At 31.5% G+C, this 20726-nt stretch overlaps 1 protein-coding gene and 1 pseudogene across 4 annotated transcripts in view; both read right to left on the bottom strand.

Annotated features, from left to right (window-relative positions):
* Positions 1 to 735: 735 nt before the first annotated feature.
* LOC107502041 lies at positions 736 to 5279 on the bottom strand (annotated as a pseudogene).
* A 122-nt stretch (positions 5280 to 5401) lies between these two features.
* LOC107502038 (probable ubiquitin carboxyl-terminal hydrolase FAF-X) overlaps positions 5402 to 20726 on the bottom strand; it is a 144316-nt gene continuing 128991 nt past the window's right edge. For 2 of the 4 annotated variants that reach the window (XM_036235673.1, XM_036235674.1), the window contains exons 33-45: positions 20377 to 20550; positions 16985 to 17126; positions 15044 to 15791; positions 14517 to 14640; positions 13644 to 13869; positions 12973 to 13102; positions 11994 to 12179; positions 11385 to 11605; positions 11210 to 11298; positions 7558 to 7714; positions 7144 to 7404; positions 6720 to 6815; positions 5402 to 5909 (exon numbers count right to left, since the gene is read on the bottom strand). In XM_036235673.1, coding sequence (XP_036091566.1) covers positions 5772 to 5909; positions 6720 to 6815; positions 7144 to 7404; positions 7558 to 7714; positions 11210 to 11298; positions 11385 to 11605; positions 11994 to 12179; positions 12973 to 13102; positions 13644 to 13869; positions 14517 to 14640; positions 15044 to 15791; positions 16985 to 17126; positions 20377 to 20550 — 2692 coding nt within the window. In that variant the 3' untranslated portion in view covers positions 5402 to 5771. The remainder of the gene's footprint in view (positions 5910 to 6719; positions 6816 to 7143; positions 7405 to 7557; positions 7715 to 11209; positions 11299 to 11384; positions 11606 to 11993; positions 12180 to 12972; positions 13103 to 13643; positions 13870 to 14516; positions 14641 to 15043; positions 15792 to 16984; positions 17127 to 20376; positions 20551 to 20726) is intronic. The other 2 variants (XM_036235675.1, XM_036235676.1) reach the window with 1 other exon arrangement.

Here is a 20726-nt window from a genome sequence, read left to right as displayed (position 1 = left end):
TTCTTATTCCTTAGATTAAGTGAAACACAGTATTTATCTTCCTCTGTGACATTTCATTCAGCAAAAGACCACACATCATTGCAAATGGTAGAATTTCATTTTTTTTAATGACTAATATTCCATTGTATATATGAACCACAACTTCTTTATCAACTGTTGAAGGGCATTTAAGTTGCTTCTATATCTTGGGTATTGTAAATTGTGCTGCCATTGAATATCGGAGGGTATAGATCTTCATAAATTACTATTTTAGTTTTTTTTTTTGGATAAATACCAAGAAGTGCAATTGCTGGGTCAAAAGGTAGATTCATTTTTAATTTTCTGAGAAACCTCCAGACCGTTTTCCACAGTAGCTGTACCAATTTGTAGTCCCACCAAATCTCATGTATGTTTTCTTTTCTCAGTTGTTGATTTATTGATAATAGCCATCTTGACAGGTATGAGATGATATCTTTGTGGTTTTAATTTGCATTTTTTATTATAGTGTCTTTTTGTATGTCTACTGGCCATCTGCATTTCCTCTTTGGAGAAATATCTGTTCGATCTTCTGCCCATTTTTAAAATTGGATTTTGTTGGTTTTGTTGCTGCGTTATGTATTTTGGATATTAACTTATTAGATGTAGCATGAATATCTTTTGTCATTGTCAGTTATTTTGTTGGTTTCCTTTGCTGTAGAAAACCTTTTTAGTTTGATGTAGTCCCATTTTTTTTTTTTTGTTTCTTTTGCCCAAGGAGATATATCCAAAAAGAAATTAGTTAGCATTATCAGTTACTGCTTATGTTTTCTTCCAAAAATTTTATGGTTTCAGGTCTTAAGTTTTTAATCCATTTTGATACTCTTCTTATATATGGTGTTTGAAGGTAGTCCACCTGTTTTTTTTTTTTTTTTTGGCATGTATTCGTCCAATTTTCCCAGCATCACCTGTTGAAGAGTCATTACTCCATTATTTATTCTTGCCTCCTTTGTCATTTATTGACATATAAGCATGGATTTCTGGAATGTTTTGTTCTAATGACCAATGTACGTTATTATGCCAGTACAATGCCATTTTGATTATTGCAGGCTTGTAGTATCATCTGATATCAGGTAGTGGATACCTCCAACTTTGTTCTTTCTCAAGATTGCCATGGCTATTAGGGGTCTTTTATGGTTCCATATAAATTTTAGATTTGTTCTAGTTTTCTGAAGGATGCCATTGCTATTTTGATAGGAATTGCACTGCATATATAGATTTCTTTGGGTTGTATGGCCATTTTAATTATATTCATTCTTCCTACCTATGAGTATGGTATATGGTATGACCCATATCTTCTTCAATTTTTTTCAATGAGATAATTTTTTGAGAACATGTTTTTTACCTCCTTGGTTAATTTGATTCCAAGGTATTTTATAGTTTTTGATGTAATTAATTGTAAATGGAATTGTATTCTTAATTTCTTTCTGAAATCCATCATGGATGTATAAAAATGTTACTGGTTTCAGAATTTTGTATACTGCTACTTTACTGAATTCATTGATCAACTCAACATTTTTTTTGGTGAAATCTTTAGGGTTCTCTATATATCATGTAATGGCAAATAACAAGAGTTGTACTTCTTCTTTTCCAATTCAATTACCTTTTCTTTCTTTCTTCTCATATTGTCATGGCTAAGACTCCCAATATAATGTTGAAGAGCCATGGGGAAAATACACATCATTCTCTTGGTTTTGATCTTAAGAAAAATGCTTTTAGCGTATCCACATTGAATATGATGTTACCTGTAGGTCTCATATATTGCCTCTGTTATGTTGAGGTTTGTTCCCTTTATTCCCATTTTTTTATTATAAATGAATGCTGGGTTTTATCAAATGCTTTTTCTATCTATTGATATGATCATATGATTGATTTTGACTTGTTAATGTGATGTAATACATTGATTTTCAACTATCGTACCAACCTGCATCTCAGGAATACATCCAACTTGATCATAGTCTATGATTTAATGTACTGCTAAATTTGGTTTGCTAATAGTTTTGTGAAGATTTTCACATCAACGTTCATAAGAAATATCAGCCTATATTTTTTTGTAATCTTTATCTGGTTTTCAAATCAACGTAATGATGGCTTCATAAAAGGAGTTAGGGAGGCTCTCTCTTCTTAAAATTTTTTAAATAGAGAATAGATATTATTCTTTGACTATTTGATAAAATTTGCCTAGGAAGCCATCTGGCCCAGGACTTTTGTTTTTTTTTTTTTGAGAATCAGCAATTCTAATTTTCATATATAGGTGTGATAAAAAACAAGGCTGAAAATTTCCAAAGTCAGTAAAAGGCAAAAACTTCAAACAATTAGATTCTTATAATGTCTGCCCTGACCATACTTTGGAAAACTTGGTTGCTAGAGAAATGAGGAATGAGAAGCAATATTATTTTTATCAAGATATGCAATAAAATATCTAAAACCCACAAGGCAAAAACCTTGTTTACATATACTAAAACATATTTAACATTTATATACTCATATATTCTCTAAAGTAGAATTTCCATAAAGTAATAATATCATTTAGAATTCTGGAATATTTCTTTTTTTCTGGGAGGGGAGGGGGGCATGGCAGTTTTCTGTCTTTATTCGACAATCAAAAGTTAGTTCTTATCCACATTGTCTGCAGATTTTTGAAAGTGGAGACAGGCACATAGGTAACCAATGTATAGAAGTTATTTGGTCAATCTCCATCTTTGTACCCATTTTGGACAAATGCACCCGGATATGGTATTCCTGATCTCTTTGGCCCAGATGGCCTTGTTAAGCCTGTTGTCAGTGTGCATATCTGGAGTTCCCATACCCTTCGTGGCGAATTTCTTAATCTCTTTGAATGCCTGAGGGGCACGCTTCTTGAAACCCACTCCATGGATGTCCTTGTGAATGATGATGGTGTATTCTCTAGTCACTACCTTGTTGCTGGCAGAAAGACCCTTGTTCTTCTTGCCACCCTTCTTCCTAGGACCCATGTTGCCAGGACCAAGCTGGAGAGGAAGCTGGAAAATTTCTTTTAATGGAAGATCACTGATGTCTCAAACACTTAAGCATATTTAATGCTCAAAAAAATCAGGTACTCAAAGTCTTGTTTTTGCTCAATGATTGCCACATTTTACTAATTTTTTTGTTTTAGGCTGTAGCTTTGCTGGAGAAACAATTTAATAATCTTTAATTTGAGGCACTTGAAATTAAAATGTGCCATTATGTTAGAAAAAGATTTCTTCAAAATCACTACTATGCTGTTCCTATAATCATACCTCCCAAAATTTCAATATGTATATTAATGAATATATAATATATACTTCTGTATATATGATTTGCACACAATAATCTTTCAATTAAATTTCTTTCAACAAGACTATCTTCTTCCTTAGATTTAAAACTTTTTTCTTCATGTAGGAAGGTTCCAATCTGGGTTCCTTGGAATTGCCTCCTCTGCCATGTAAAAACTCAGCTAAGTTTGCTAATTCAAAATCAAAATTGTGGCCATTTACTGACATGTCCAAAGCAGCAAAAAATTTTGTTGCTTGACATCAATGTTCAAGGTAAGGTTGAACAAGTTAACAATTGGCCTTCATATTTCAGCTCTCATTCTATAAAAAAAGGTCTTCCCCCCTGCCCCAAGTGCCACACTCTACTCATTTGTGTGTGTGTGTGATTTTGCTGTTTAAAATGTCTTTGTCCAACAGAGTGCTTAAGTGCTACTGTTCGTAAGCACAAAAAGGCAAAAATGAGCCTTAAAGACAAATACTTATGGTAGATAACCATCCTTAATACATGAGTTATGTAGTGCTGTTGGCCTTGACTTTAATGTTAATCAACAATATATATTAAATATTGATAGGCTGATTAAAACGTGACCAGACTCTTTTCTGTGTTTTAATGCAGTATTTCTCTTAAAAGGGGCTGGTTCAATATTTGTTAACTCAGTGCATGGCAATATTTATAGAATATAAATAATGTAAATAATAAGAACTGATTATAAAATGTCAAAAATACAATACTTGTTTTCCTTTTCTCTAAATCTTCATACTAACAGGCAAAAGGCAAATCATTTCTTTAAATTAAAAATTATTGGGGTGATAATGATCAACAAAATCCAATAATTTTCAAGTGTCTTCGAAATTCAATAGTATGTCATATATACATATATATATTGCTTTGTGATTACCACCCATTGATTTCCTTCCATTTCCAAATATATTACCAAAAGGCAAGTCATCTTAAAGCATAAAAACTGAATGTGTCTGAAATGCTGAATGCAATGTCATGATAAAGCATATTACACAAGGAATTAATTTTAATGTGTAGTCCCTAAGAATAAAAAAAGAGTATGAGACAAAAATATCACAGGACAAATGCTTCTTAAATCAAATTCTATTGTGAATTCAGCAAAATAATTTTTATAAAACAAAACAGCAAAATATTTAAATAGTATAAGACAGGCTGTATCTGTTCACAGGAATATTTGGTTTTTAGACAGGCTCCAAAATATTACAGACATTCAAAAATTACCAATTCTTTTTTAAATATAGTATTAACTCACGAATTTCTTGGAATCCTGAAGCTAATGTGTATTCTAAAACACTACTTCAGAAATATATTTACTAGCCAGAAACTTAAGTTTTAATTAAAACCCACAACAGTATGAGTTTTGGAATGGGAAAGGAACTGGAACAATTCTTGCTTGAGTAAAATTCTGACTGATGAGAAAAATCAGCCTGACATCTTGGTTCTATAGTACTTCAAAGTATTATGGGATTCTGATGATGCCCACTTGATTGGACATCAATTGAAGCAAAATTATAGAAGTTTCACTTAATAAAATCTATCAAAAAAACAAAACAAGCATACCAAATACAGTCTTCTATATGCTCCAAACATTGTGGCATAACAAACTTTTGCATATTTGTTTTAATAATTTAAAATTCATATTATCAATACATTCACATTCTTCATCCCATCAAGAGATTGAACTGCCAAACACTGAGAATAAAGAATGTATGTGCAACTAAAAACTGCTTGTTTGTCACATTTCTTCTTATTTTGTGTATACTCCAGTTATGTGAAATAAAATCTCTGGGCAATACAGCTGTCACTTTGGGGAAACTGCTGTCATTCAGGCAATTTTGTCCTTAATGGCTACACAAACAGTGTGAAGCCATGCTAAATGTTATAGCAGAACTACAGCTTTGAAGTGATTAACCTATTATCAGAATAAAAAGGTAATGAAAAATATCTAGAAACAACGTTACAACACCAATTTTTTTTAACGTCATCCATATAATTCAAAGGTTACCTATCATTTGATATGGCACCAGTAACTAAGAATTGCCAAGAAACTACTGGTGTGATTGACATGGATGAGCTCTTTTATGTTACCTTTTTTTTTTTTTTTTTTTTTTTTTTGGTAACGACTGATCCAACTGCCATGAAGCAGACAATACTGGCTGCAGAATGCCGTAGACATTTGTAGATCACTGCCTCCTTATCGAAAAAATTTTGTGTAAGAATTAAGTCAAACATTAATAAACTATATACACCTTTGCCATTTACATAATATTATCAGTCATTTATTATAAAACACTATATACTTTCCCCTGCAGGTGACAGCAAATTTCTGCAAATGAGACGGTGAACAGAAATTCCATATTGAACAGTTTTTCTAGTTTTAAATACTAGCTACACATAAAAAGTTTGGACTGTAAGGCCTCAGTGCATGGTCTGAAAGGAACCAGTTAATTACGAATATTTCACTGATCCTTCATTTGAGATGAGGATACTTCTTCACTGCCTTCACCATTTTCTTGTTCCCGCTGGCCAGTTTTCTGATGGCTGTTCAAGTGATGTGCTGCTGGCCCTGTATACGGTTGTCCATGCACATGATTATTCTGAGAGAAGAGGAACCTACATGTTAAACTTTTCATAAACTAAAGTTGTAATTAAAAATGGGCTAAATTTGTCTAAAAGTAGACATATTTTTTATTTCCAGGAACTTTATATATTAAAAACACAGTAGTTATATAAAATAATTTACAAATCAGTTCTATATTTTAAGTAAAGTACCATAATATGTTATAGAAAAAAAAAAAGCATATAAATCTGTGCGGTTATGATAAAATTTGATTTAACCTTTATAAAGAGAGTGTTTTAAGAGTGTTTAATACTAACTGCTCTTCTTGAAAAACTGATTCTTCAAGTGCAGTCCCTAGACTAGCAGCAACAGCATCACTTGGAAACCTGTTAGAAATGCAAAATCTTGCAACCCCTCCAACTCTAATGAATCAAGTCCTGAGGATGGAACTCCTCAATTTTTGTTTTTAACAAGGGCCTTTAGATGATCTGAGGTACATTACATTTAAGAATCACTACCTTAAAAGATCTGAATTAGTGACATTTGTAGTTTAACTCCAGCATGAATTTCTAAGAAACACTTCCCCAAAATTATTGTTTTTGAATGCAAGTTTTACTGCCTACATTTTTTCATGTTATTTTTTTTTACCCTGAACTACCTATTAAAAGAAGTCAAATTGCCGATTTACAAAAACATTTTCATTGCAGCTAAATATTGAAGCAAAAGCAATCAAGATACTTTTAATATATCATTGTTATAAATTTTATTAACACTTTTGTTAACAACTATTAGCACAAAATTTGGTTTGCAGAACAGATAAAAATAAAACAAACAAATGCCTGTTTACCTGTTGATAGTGAGATCCAGATGAATGAGCATATAATGGGGCATCTTCTGGAGGAGAAGACTCATGCTCATCTGTGGCATCTTGGTCATCTGGCTCCTAAATTTTAAATATATATAAAAAAATTAAGAATGATTATGAAAGCAACTTTAAAATTTCCTTATTTTGAGATACATTTTAGGAATCCATAAAGATAACCTCTTTAACTTTTCCCATTTGCTGCAGATATAGTTTACAATTAGAGGAAAAAATTCGATTCTCCTAGATACATGATTTTTAGACAATTTCCAAGAAATTTCTCCAAAATAACTCCTCATTAACAAGCTCCTTTGATATAAGCTGGTCAATGCTAAACATTAAATCCATTAAAAATGCAACACAAAATTTTTACGTAGTAAAAACAGTGGCCTATAAAACAAAAAATTACTTTTCTTTCTTCCATTTTTATGGGTTGCCCATTGGTGGCTTTTTTTACCTCCTCTGGACAGAGTTCACAAGCTTTTGAAAGTGTCATCCTAGCACTATGTGATCTCTCTAAGAAATAACCATTTGATGTTTCATTGCTTTGCACTGGAGGAGACCAATTGTTATAAGTATATTGAGGATTGCCAGTGTATGGTCTTCTTTCAAGTTCATCTCCAAGCCATTCCACTGCCCAGGTCCACTTTCTTTTAAGATCTCCATTGCCCTTTGAGAAAGGAAAAAAATTACAATTATGTGAAAGAATTTGTAATAATTTTCAATATTAACGTACCAACTCCAGATTTTCATGATTTGTTTCTTTTAAAGCAGTCTTTAATTGTGATTCAGATTTTAACAAAATTATAAGAAAAATTCTTACCTGTAATATTTGGTAAGAAACGGGGCAATTGCTAAAGAGAGCTACCATACACTTTATACACTGGTATGCTCTTTTTTGATAGTGATTCTTAGAGCGCTGGATTGTATCAAACAACCCATCTCGGTCATCTGGGATTCCTTTAAGTGCATTATGAATTCTAAATAAAGAAAAATAATAATATGTAAAAATTTGTAATATCTAGTTGCTAACATTTGAGTAGTGTGCCATTCAATATATATTTCGACATAGTCATCTACTCTGTTTAACTCTAGAGTTAATTATCTAAGTAGGTAGCATTAGTAAACCCATTTAATAGATGAGAAAAGAAGTACAGAAGTCAAACAACTTGTTTCATTGTCAGAGAAGTAGAAAGCAGGGATGCTAATAGTTTGACTCAGGAGTCAAGAAGTCTTACCAAATTATTAATCCAAAATGATTTTTCCTATGTAATTTAAGTGTATTATCAGAAGTAAATTAAGAATTCCAATACTATTTTTATTAAAGTTAACTACAACTATGTCTTCATGACTGTTCTGGTTGAGAATAATTTACTTTGAGTCAGATCATTTTTTAAGATTATGTTTTTAATAGTGTAAAGTACGGATTTAATGATTGATGGCAACATAATTTAGCAGTACAAAATGAACTTGAATTCTAATCAATTCAATACATACATGATAGTCATAGTTAAAGTGATTTTCACAAGCAATAGTTTAATGTGGCTGACCTGCTAATGATCAATGTTTTTTACATTTTGGGTGCAGCCTAATCTCAACATAACATTTTATATAGCTAATTACTTTCTGTTCTCCTCAACATATAGTTTAAAACTACGGGTCAAAAGATACCTTCTTTCTTTGGTATCAGTACCTGGAATAGAAAGCAAGTTTTTAAAAATGTTTTTCATAACATGTCATGTGGAAAATATAATTTTCAAAAATTTTCCAAGTCTAATCATTATACACTCAAAAAATAGCATGCATAGATAGTATTTATCTTGAAAAACTTGTAGTAAAATGATTATTCTATTTTAATTCTTGTTTTAAATAATAATGAATGTTGACAGTAAAGAGTGTTGACTGTTTTCATATGCCAATATGATCAATACTGTCTTTGCCTCTCTTGTTCTGTTGCCAATTACAGTGCCTGGTACATAGTAGAACACTGTAAATATCTCTTAAATTGAATAAAGTAAATGTCCATTACAAAAAAATTCCACACTAACCCTCATAACATCAATATCTGACTAATTTGTTCGTAAAAGACAAATATTTTCCACAAGAATCTGGCATTTATACCTTTATTATTGATCACTTCTTTGGGTAAACCAAGGCTAGGATGTGACTGATATGTTTAAAGTATATTAAAACAAAGTCACACATTAAACAATATATGCTTAGAAGTTTTTTTTTTTACAAAAAGGAAATATCAGATTCCATTAAAACAAAGATTTCTAAAAATATCAAACTTTTCACGATACTGAAATTAATGACTATAATTTGGAACTTAAAACATTTTTGTTTCTTGGCAATTAGTTTTGGTTAATGCTATTTGACATTTAATGATTTGTTTGAAATCTGATTGTGAATTAGGTGACAATGTGAAAACATTTATTCAAGAAGTCTAATTAAAACATTTATTCAAGTCTAATTATTTTCAGTATCCCTACGATTAGAGATTGTAATAATTTACCTTTAAGCACTGTATCCTACAAATTTATGAAAAACAAGTATATTTTTAGGTTTTTCTTCTGCTTATTATAATGACCAATGGGAGACAATATGTACATATACCTGGTTCCTAAAATAAACCATGATACTATAACTCCTGTGGGGAGAAAACTGAGGGTTACCTGGCAGAGTTGGGAGACTAATTCTATATAATCATTCTTAGGCTGACTTTACTGCAAAAAACACATCAATGAATTCTGAGAGACATTTAAAGACTTGTCAGTAAGATAGCCTTAATTCTAAAAGTTATAATTCTTAACTCATATGTTAATAAAACCACTAAGGTTAGGGATTACTGTTAGATAACTAAATATTACCTAAGGTAACTGATTAAAAAATAAGTACAGTTGACTCTTGAACAACTCAGGGGTCAGAGGCACCATCAACAGCCAACATGTATAACTTCTGACTCCTCAAAAACTTAACTAATAGAAGAATACTGTATAAGTTTTACTGATAAGATAGATAGTTGAGTAACATATTTTGTATGATATATGCATATGTATTATGTTTTAGTTACTGTATTCTAGAAGAAAAAATCTTAAGAAAAAATACATCTACAGTACTATATGTATTTACTAAAATAAATTAAGTGGATCCATGCAGTTCGAATCCATGTGGTTCAAAGGTCAAATGCACAACATAATCTTAAGACAGTATTAATAAAACATGAATACTTATCAAAAGCCTGTGTTTTCTTAATAAAAAAATTAAGTGGCACAAAAAATCCTATTAAAAAACATGCAAAGGTCTCAAACAGATATTCCCTTAAAGAAGAAATACAGATGTCAAATAAACATATAAAAAATGGCTCAAAGTCACTATTAGAGGAATGCAAATTAAAATTATGACGAGATATCACTCACACCTGTCAGAAAGGCCATCATCAATAAATCAACCAGTGACAAGCTGGCAAGGATGTGGAGAAAACGGAGTTTATGTGCTTTGTTGGTGGACTTGCAAATTGGTGCAACCACTATGAAAAACAATATGGAAGTTCCTCAAAAAATTAAAAATGGATCTACCTTTTGAATCAGCAATTCCACTACATGGTATTTATCTGAAAAAATCCAAAATGCTAATTCCAAATTACTTATTCCAAAAGGTCTATTCACCCCTATGTTCACCAAAGCACTACTTAAATACCCAAGATATGGAAACAACCTAAATGACCATTAATAGCCAATTAGATTAAAAAAGATATATATACACACACACACACATATATATATATGAATTTTACTCAGCCATAAAATAAAAAAATGAAACTTAACCATTTGTGACAACATGGAAGGACCCAGAGGGTATTATGCTAAATGAAATAAGTCAGGGAAATATAAATACCATATGATTTCAATTCTAATGCAGAATTTAAAAAACTAAATAAACAACAACAAAACAAAATGGAAACATAATAATAGATACAGAGAACAAACTGATGGTTGCCAGCTGGGATGGGTTTGAAGGGTTGGGTGAAACAGGAAAGGAATCAAGTACAAATTGGTAGTAATGAAATAGTCATGGCATGTAAAGTACAGCATAGGAAATAAAGTCAATAAAATTTTATTAACTATAGATAGTACCAGGTGAGTACTTCATGCATTATATAAATGTCTAACCACTATGCTCCTATACCTGAAACTAATATAAAATAATACTAAATGTTAACTGTAATTGAACAAAAAGTGAAAAACATTAAAAGAAAAAAAAACTAGCATTACATATGAAACTGGTTCTTAGAAAAATAAAAATGTAATAAAAATGTGAAAGGTGAGAATTTTCAATTTTGTATTATATTTTTAAAAGACAAACAATTTAACAGTGCTTTAAAAAGTAAAAAATATATTTGGCCATTGGTAATTTTAGTTATTTGTATAATCTAAAAAGAATGTAATTATTCTGATAGCAAAAAGTATATCCACCTGTGAGTCTGCCAGGAATCCTCAATGAGTAAAATTTGTAAAAGCAGATCCAAATATGGCCGAAGTTCATAGGTGTATGAATATGCAACCTAAAAATAGGTAAAATACAATTAAAATTACTTAAAGGAATAATGAATCAAATTACAAAGAATATAAATGTTAATTTTCTGTTAACCTGCCAGAGAAGTTCACTGAGGACAGTAGATGAGAACTGAGGATTCTCCCAGCAGCAAAAACGAAGCAACTTAATGGTTTCCTCTGAGTTACTGCAGTCTTCAATAATTTTCTTCACATAACTTGTTCTCACAAATAAAATGTCTGCCACATTCTGCTGAATTGGCATTATAGGCTGGGACAAATTAGGGTCACCAAAAGGATTAGGAAGAGGGGGATTACCTAGAACAGAATAAATAATGTCACAAAATTATAATACTGAATTTTTATTTTGAAAACTTATCTTAAAGTTTCCTAATCACAATAAAACATTCATTAAAATGACGAGACACACTAAGATGATAAAATGCAAAAATATAAATGCTGACGTTGAAAAAAAATCTAAAGTTAAATTTCTGAAACTAACTATTTCATAAGTAAGGGATTTATCACAGTAGGCATGTTTTAAAAGGTCTCTTTAAAACATAAAAAAATCAATGGTTTAAAAAATAACATGTGCAAAGGCATAAACCTTTACTCTTTATTTTATAGACCTTTATATTTTTAATTAAGTACTAGGAGGCTAGCATTATTTTTAAACTATTGTAAAGAATGAAACATTCTACTTTACCATTGACTGAAGACTGCATTCTTGATGAGACATTGCAACAGCGAATCAGCTGAGATACTACTGAGTATAATTTGCCTAATTCAGCATACTGATATTTGATTGGAGGACCTGGTCCTTCATCTAAAGATACAAGCATAAAGGTAGCAGGTACATTCAATTTCAGAAGCTGAGTCTTTTCTGCCATACCTGTAAAAGAAGGAAAAATAATGTGTAAAAAAAAATAAAGAAAAATTAAATAAAATGGCAAGTACTGCACTGACAGAAATGATCTGATACAGCTTCCTATAAAGTTTATTACCTTTGTTTAGACTTCAGAAATACAAACAGAATGCAGATAATTTGGTTATACACATAATTTAATTAAAGTAATTATTCTAACTGAGGTAGTGATTGATTCTGGATTCCAATTATACTGAACCCTAAGGAAAATGTATATTATCCAGGGCCTAGCTAGAGAGACTAGTGGGGCCTAGATAGCAATTCTATCTACAGGAAGGAAAATAAATTTAAATCAATAATAAATACATAAACTGTTGACTGATTTAAATTTATTTTATTTTAACAAAACATGAGTACAGGCCAATTTCTGTATGAATAATTTCTAAACCTGACAAGTATCTCTACCTGGAATCTTCAAGAAAATACACATTTTCCTAGCCCATGAAATTCTGACCCAGATGATAGGGTATATGGTCTGAGAATCAGTTTTTCAAAACCAGAATTAAGACATAAAAACATAAATCAGATGGTTTCTGACTTTAATGACTACGAATGAAAGAAGGTAAGTGTACAAAATTACCTTAAAGGATGGGAGACAAATTGCCATTAAAAAATTATACAGAAAGTGGGTTTTAATAATATGAATATGGGATACTGCTTCTATTGGAAGAGATTAAGTGTCATCACTGTATTAAAATGCTTTCATTATTTAATGTGTACATAAAACAATACAGTAAACAGACTAATGAAAAGTATTTACCTAAATTCGCATACATTACAAACAGACTGAAATATTGCTGCAAATGACGGCCATGCTCTGAAACTTCTCTTCTCAGGAGATTTAATACTGCTCTTAATAAGTGATCACTCAAGCTTAAGTTATCACATGACTGTAAAAATAAGATATTTTATCAACAATGAGATGAAAAACAGTATACTTCTATTTACATAAAAAAGTGTTCACATATTCTCTGTATTAGGTACAAATTTCACCAAAAAAATTATTAAATATAATTGCTTTTGAGAGGAAATGAAGAGCTGGAATAGATTCTATTACAGATGCTTTTTACTGTTTCAACTGTTAAAAAATCCATGTGTTGTTTTATGTCAAAAAGGCTATTTAACAAAAAAATTAAGTTAGCTATTAAAAAAGTAAAGTGAACATGCAATATATGAAGACTTACACATTAATGTACAGAAGTAATGTAAAGTAAATGAACAGAAGAAATTTATTTTGTAAAGTGCTCGATAATTATTCATCACTGTAGAATAATTATTCATCATTATAAAATAATTTTAATGAACTCAGTAATGTATGCATGTATTCTTATATGGTAAATATGTGAAACAGGTACATGTTTACTAATTCAAACTTACAGAAAACAGTATTTACTATAAGTACTTCATTGTTACAGAAAAGCTTTCAATTACCTGACTAGCAGGTCCTGGAGATGTAAAAGATGAAGGACAAGGCCCATCTTGCAAAGAAAAATGAGCAATAAATACTATAAGTTTTGCAAATGCACTCCTTACTTCGGCACTAGGACACTCCAGAAGATATTCCGAGAAGCGATTTGAAACATTAAAAAGGACATTATGAGCAAACCAAAAACGTACATTCTTGCTGTGACGAAGTAGAATACACAGTGCATCATACCTAAAATAAAAATATACAGAAAAAAATATGAAAATAATTTTTTATTATGTTCTTCTATTTTGATTGATATAGTAAACCAACATGTTTCTATGAATTAAGTAAAAAGGAAAGTTTTTCTGTACAGTTAATGGTCATGGCTTGTTTTAATAAAAAATTATAGCCTTGTGACTTGATCTAGTCTTTCAGTTAAAAAATTAATTAAATGAATTTGTGTAGGTAAATGCAAATCAATTATCAAACTCTTTCTCCCCTGGTGATATCTCCTTAACATCTAATCTGAAAGATGGTAAAAATAATTGTTAGCTCAAGGTATTATAAAATCTTCTATAGTTCCATAATTAGATAATTAACACTAAAACCATTTCAAAATTTCTACTAAAACCATTTCTACTTTATAATACTTTAGTCAGAATTCTCACTAGTAAACATAAAGCTTAATATTTCATGATAAAACAGACACGATAAATACAAGTTAATAGAAACAGCCAATTTCTAATAAAAGGCACATGAAAATCAAACAATTTCTCTCAACATTACTACCAAGATTTGAAATTTGAAATAAGAGCCCCATGGTTAGGGAAAAATAAGCAGTATAATGATTTAAACCCACTAAAAGGACAATGTGAATAAAATCCAAAATCATGTACCAATCACTGGCAGGGCCACGGACTATTTTCTTGGTATGAAATCCAGTGGTAAAGAGGAATCTAGCTGCAAGCTGAATACTAATCATAGTGATTTCTTCTGCTTCAGGCAACAATTGATCTTGTCCTTAAACAAAAAATATATACACAATCAAACATATTATTTAAATGTGTTAAAACAAATGCTCCAAATTTACAAAATCTTAGTTAAGAGTAATCTTTAGTGATTATATTAGCATTTCATTAAACCACATCTGAAACTAATGTTTCAGTCAAAAGAGAATGTAATAAAGCTCTTCTATGTTTCTAGACATTGACTGTCAATATTTAAAGACACAGGCATCCTAAATAATTTGACTTTAAAATGACTGGAACTAAAAAAAGCTGAATTTTAAAATAAAATGATTTGAAGACTAATTTTATAAAAAAAGGGAAAAACAAAAACCTAGAAAACATATTAATACCTAAAAAAAGCCTATAAATGAAATAAAAATTATTTATTAATCAGAAGCTTAATTCTAGAAGCTTACCTGGAGCGGGGCTTAAATAAATACCATTACATGTAAGAAGTTTTTTCACGAACTGAAAATATTCTAAACTGTACTGCATTCGGTTATGCATGAATTGCACATTTTGTTTCCGCACACTTCTCTCAATGGCTGGTGACATAATTTGATGGGGTCTTCTGATAGTTAGTTCTGATATATATCTTAACATCTCGTTATCTTGGTCTATGGTGTCCATTCGTTCATAAAATAGTATATAAGCATTCCACCACCTTTTCTGTCTCCTGTATGACATGCGCTTCATCATATGATCAAATACTTCTCCCATGTACTCTCCACCGAAACACTGATTTTTCATTTCTTCGTCATCATCCATCTTACATTCTGTTACATCTCCATCATCAAATTTATACCAGCGATTTCTCTCACCATCTTTACCATTCCTTTCAATGATGTAAGAATAATAATGTCCTCCACTTGCTTGACCACTGTGTACAAGCACACCTACAAGTCTGTATTTTGTGCTTTCTGCTACCTCACTTTCAGACTGCTCATTCTGCTGTACCAAATGACTATCTGGTTTTACATTATCTCCTTCCAGCTTTGCAACACCTAGTACCGTGTAAGGTTCCATATCCAGCTCTCGTGGAAATTCAAAATAATCATTGAATTTAATTGCACATTCTCTTTCCCAGTCATAGTCAAATCGTTTCAATTGGATAGCAAGAACAGGTGGTAATTTTTTAATTAGCAAGCGCTTTACTGTATCAACCTACAATAAATTAAGAAAAATGTTTTTATAACCCAAAAAACATAAAACAATATAATAATTAAAAATATTATGACCTGGCTGGTTTACAAATAGATAAATACATGATAAAGAACATAGCTGAAGTCATTCTGCCACTACTGACTCTTTCAAAATGTTTATACCAAGCCTAAAAATGTGTAAATCATTTCTCATTCATTGCAAACAGCAAAAACAAAACAAAACAAAAAGACCAGTGATAAACTGATGGCTACCTGGCTCCATACTGCTACTGCTATTGGATCATGTTACTTTTCTGATGTTTACATCTATGATGATTATTAGACTACTGTAGGCAAACCGAAGAACTATTATTAATAATAGTAGTTAATATGACACTTGGATGTCAGATATACTCAGTACTGCACACATATTAATTAATGTATTTAATCATCACTATCTTCTGACAAAGGTGGTAACAACGTCTTTACTTTAAATCATGGGGATTAAGGATGTATATGCAATAATTGCTACAGAAGAAAATGTCTCAGACATGTGGGAAGCAGGCAGAATAGCTTTGGAGGCCACAATCAAAATGGTGTTTAAAGTCGAAATAATGTAAGTAACTTGGGAGGTGAGAGTATGGTTGGCCTAGAAAAATATTTACTCTTTATCATATAAATTTTTTTCTTCAAAGATATGTTAATGGTTCCATTTCAGAAAACTGTTTAGAGGTAAACTGGTGGCTAGCAATAAAATTATTTGGCTAGATACAAAAATCACACCTCATACTTAAAACACAAGGCTATGAAAATCTATTGTAATCAAATAAAACTAGCATGGTTCTTCTATACTTGAAGAGTAACCTGACGTATAAAAGAAAAAAATGTTTTCCATTATCAAGTCTTTAAATGGGAAGAGTTCAAGGGCAACTTGCTTATGGGCAAAAATGGAAAGCGTACAACTATGAACTACAAGAAAAAGTGATATCAAACTGTTTAGAGTTCTCAATTTCAGTGCCCAACTGAAATGATTTTTCCTATTCAGTGAATTATTCTCGTTTCCCTCACAAATCCTTAAATCAGTTATTATCTTGACTACCTCTCTGTTATCAGAACAAGAAATCAGAGGGAGAGCAGATATAAATAAATATTCAGGTTAAACACAAACAGTGGTTAAATGCAATCACATATTTTTAAAAACTGGACACTACATACCTTTTTATCACATTTTTCACAACGATATGCATTTGCACCTTCCAACAGATCTCCTTTGATATACTGTTCCAAAGAATCAAGAAGGTTTTGGTGATTTCTAATATCTACATTCAGAGTTGTAAAAGATTCTTCACACTCGAATCTAAAGATATTATTTAAGAAATGATCAAAAGGAATTTATTCCTTAGGTTTCTAAAGATTATATTTAGTTGTGAACTTGGTAAAAAATAAATTGCAGTTATTTACTATATCATGTAGAATGCATTACTCATACAGTGTTATTAATAATAGTTATCTTTTATTGGCTACTTTCTATTACACTGGGCAATGCATTTAGATTCTTTACATACATTATTGCTTATCTTCATCTTCATAAAAAACCTGATAGAGATATGTATTCATCCGTATTTCACAGATGAAAAAACTAGGCAGGGTGGTTATGTGAATCAGGCTTCTGTGGTGTCACTGCTTAAATTCTCTATATCCTCTTACATTGCTATTTGTGTTAGCTGTTTAAAAATTAATTTGTGGCAAGAAAAGGTAATAAAGATTTTTGAAGTCAAGGGGAAAAAACACTATGAATTAAAAAATTTATTACTGAAAAGTGACTTTGTAAATTTGGGTTGCTTTAATTCTTCTTTTAGTAATTCTCAAAAGCATGCAGCTGACACTGATTTCAAAGGTCAGAGATCTTTAGCTAAGACATGAAAGAGACTTCATGTTTCCATCCTGGAAAGGACCCAGAGGAAGGCTGGGTGCCTAATCTGGACAGGGATGGCATTGAGAAGGTGGCCAAATCTTATGGCATTCTCAGCTTGGCAGTCCAGAAAGTTAATTCGGCTGTTCGCATTGTGTGTGTTTGTGTGTGTGTGTGTGCTTTTTTAGTTTTTAAAAAAGAACTAATAAATCTTTTTAATGAGTCAAAAACAGGATCAGAAAGCTGGCAAGAATTTAAACCAGTGTCAATGGCAGTTTGGTAGATTTCATGTATTATGATATTTAAGTAGATGGATGGACAAATGGAATTAAGAAAGTCAGTGAGGGAAGGTAAGGAACCATAGATGGTTAAAAAAGAAAGAAAATCTGTAAGTGCTGATATGGAAAGATGCCTAAGAAATATCATTTAGTGAAAAAACAATCTGCAGAGAAGTAGAGGGATCTTCCTCCCCTCACCTCTCCCTTTCTTCAAGGAAGATTTCCAGACAGATCCACCAGACACAGTAACAGTGACAACCTCTGGGAAGTAAGAATGAGGCCAAAAAAGGGAAGAAGTCTTTTCCTTTTTAATCCACTCTCCTTATGCTATTTGAATTTTTTCCCCCTTTTTACAATAAAGAACTCTACAGAGAGGCAGAAGGCTAGAAGTGGAAAGCAGGCTCTGTGGAAGGGGTCATTATAAGTTCAGAGCTGAAGAGAAGGTGAGACGTCAGCCAGGGGTGGAGGCACCAGGCTCTGGAGTGAACAAAGCTTCCTCCTCCAGGGAAAACCTGACTTGGAGTCCATGGTGGGATGACAAGTGGCCCTTCTACCATGCAGAGTCAGGCTTGTGGCTGTGATTCCTGGCTGTGGGTCAGTCTTCTCCCACAAAAACTGCTCATGCTTGGGGGCTAGTTGGAAAGAAAATACCTAGTCATTTATCATTCTGAGGAATTCCTGGGTCCAGAAGTGGGGAATGCTATTTGAAGTTGAGGAGTACTTTCCTTTTTTATCAAATAAATTTTTAAATGCTTCTCAATTCCTATAATAGAAAGGAGCAGCTAAGATGCCAGGTTCTAGCAATACTCTGTGTGCCTCTAGTGTAGTTCTACAGGATAATACAAATTAGTAGAGAATAAGTAATGTTTGATGGAGTCTGCATCCAAAATTGTGGCAACATTCTACAAGAGACTTTCAGAAATTTTCAATGACAAGCACTAATAAACTCAGAAAATGAGAGGTGGAGAACAGTCTCAAGCATTAAAATACAATCATTCAGCAGATTCATCAAGAGTGTCTACCTATCACGTGCAAAGCATAAGGGGGTATTATGTTTTAGAAACAGTCCCTAACATTTAGAAACTTGTAATTCAGAAAGAGAAAATAAAACAAGTACAAATATATGTTTTTATGACTGGCTTACTATTCATGTTGGTACTATGATAGAAATCAGTCTGCAGAGGATAAAAAAGAAATCTAAGAGGATAAATGGAATTGACACTTTCTTCTATAATAATAGGATGCTCTAAAAAAACCAATGTCTATAATATTAGAAGTACTTGGGACTCTTACATAACCCTAAATTATCTAACAGTAAAACTAGTTTAATTGAAATGTATACTTCCTTTACATTTCGAGTATTTTCACTTTGTAGAGTAAAACAATAAAACTGGTAATTTTGACAACTGAGTAAAAAACCAAGAGAACTAACAACAGTGATTAGGAGCTGTAAAATTTCTTCCCATAAGTTGGCAAAAATAAGTGAATGTCTCAACTTCCAAATGAATGGCACTATAACATGAATGGCGGATGAAAAATTTTCTTTCCCCACATCATATCTCTTATCTTTAAAAGAACCTTCTGTACCCACCCACACCGAAGTAATGTTTGTAGAATAATGGACTGGTCTGTAGCACTATCTCGTGATTATTTTGGTGAGAAAGGATTTCAAATCAACATTATGTGAACATATTAAGAAGTCAAGGCCCAAAGTACAACTTTCACACAGTAGGCCTAAATGCGTGTCCATTCAATAAATTTCTGAATACTAACCGAGTTATTTATTTGTATTAGAAACCTTTAATAAACCAATTTCTCTTTTTCATTAATAGCAAAGGAACTACCTATGACACTAAGCATAGTAGATGTCCTAAAGCTTTTAAAGCTTCACCTAAACTATCCACCAAAGACACAGAATAGTGTTATAATAGTGTTTTGCTAACTCCTGTTAAATGGTTTGACATAGAAAACACATCCAACATCTCAAGAATAAGAAGAGTTGATGGTAATTTCAAATCAACCTTCTAATTTCTAAAGGAAACACTGCTCCAGACTTGCCAATTAGTTATGTTCTAAGCTTACTACATTTATTTTCAATTATTAAAATATATTATAAAAGAAAATGTCTTCGTAAGTAATAACTGCAGATTTATGGAAAATGTCATTTTATGTCCAGGATATGACAGAACACATAAAAATGTAAGATAAAGTAATAAGATATTCTGTACATTAAACAGAGCCAAATGTTACTGTAAAAAATATACAGTGGTATATAACATAAGAATGTAATTCATTCACAATTTGAAGCATTTAGTAACAATTTGCACACACTGCTTTCATACTAAGTACTAGTGAGAACTTTATATTATTAAAAAACAGCAATGGAACTACATATTAAAACATTAAATAGTACTTGCCTATGTGGGCAGCCTTGGCAAATCTTCTGATCAGCAAAGGAACCTCCTAGGACTTGACTTAGTATAGCTGGATGTCCTAAAGCTTTTAAAGCTTCATCTAAACTATCCACCAAAGAATTAAAAAATTCTAAGGCATCATGTTGTTCACGCAGATTAACAGGTTCACCCCAAAGCCTAAGGAAAAAAAGAAAAGAAAACAAATACTATTTTATATCTGTAGAATATCCATACTTTATTTTTCATAACAGTAATGACAATGACATCAGAAGTTTTAGCTGAGACTTTCTCCTTTAACATAAGAAGTACAAACAAACCAATACAAACTATGTGGTAATGGCTGCGAACCTCAT

This window comes from Rousettus aegyptiacus, unplaced genomic scaffold, assembly GCF_014176215.1.
Source record: "Rousettus aegyptiacus isolate mRouAeg1 unplaced genomic scaffold, mRouAeg1.p scaffold_m13_p_19, whole genome shotgun sequence".
NCBI classification, from domain to species: domain Eukaryota; kingdom Metazoa; phylum Chordata; class Mammalia; order Chiroptera; family Pteropodidae; genus Rousettus; species Rousettus aegyptiacus.
This window is presented reverse-complemented; position numbering and strand designations above follow the sequence as displayed.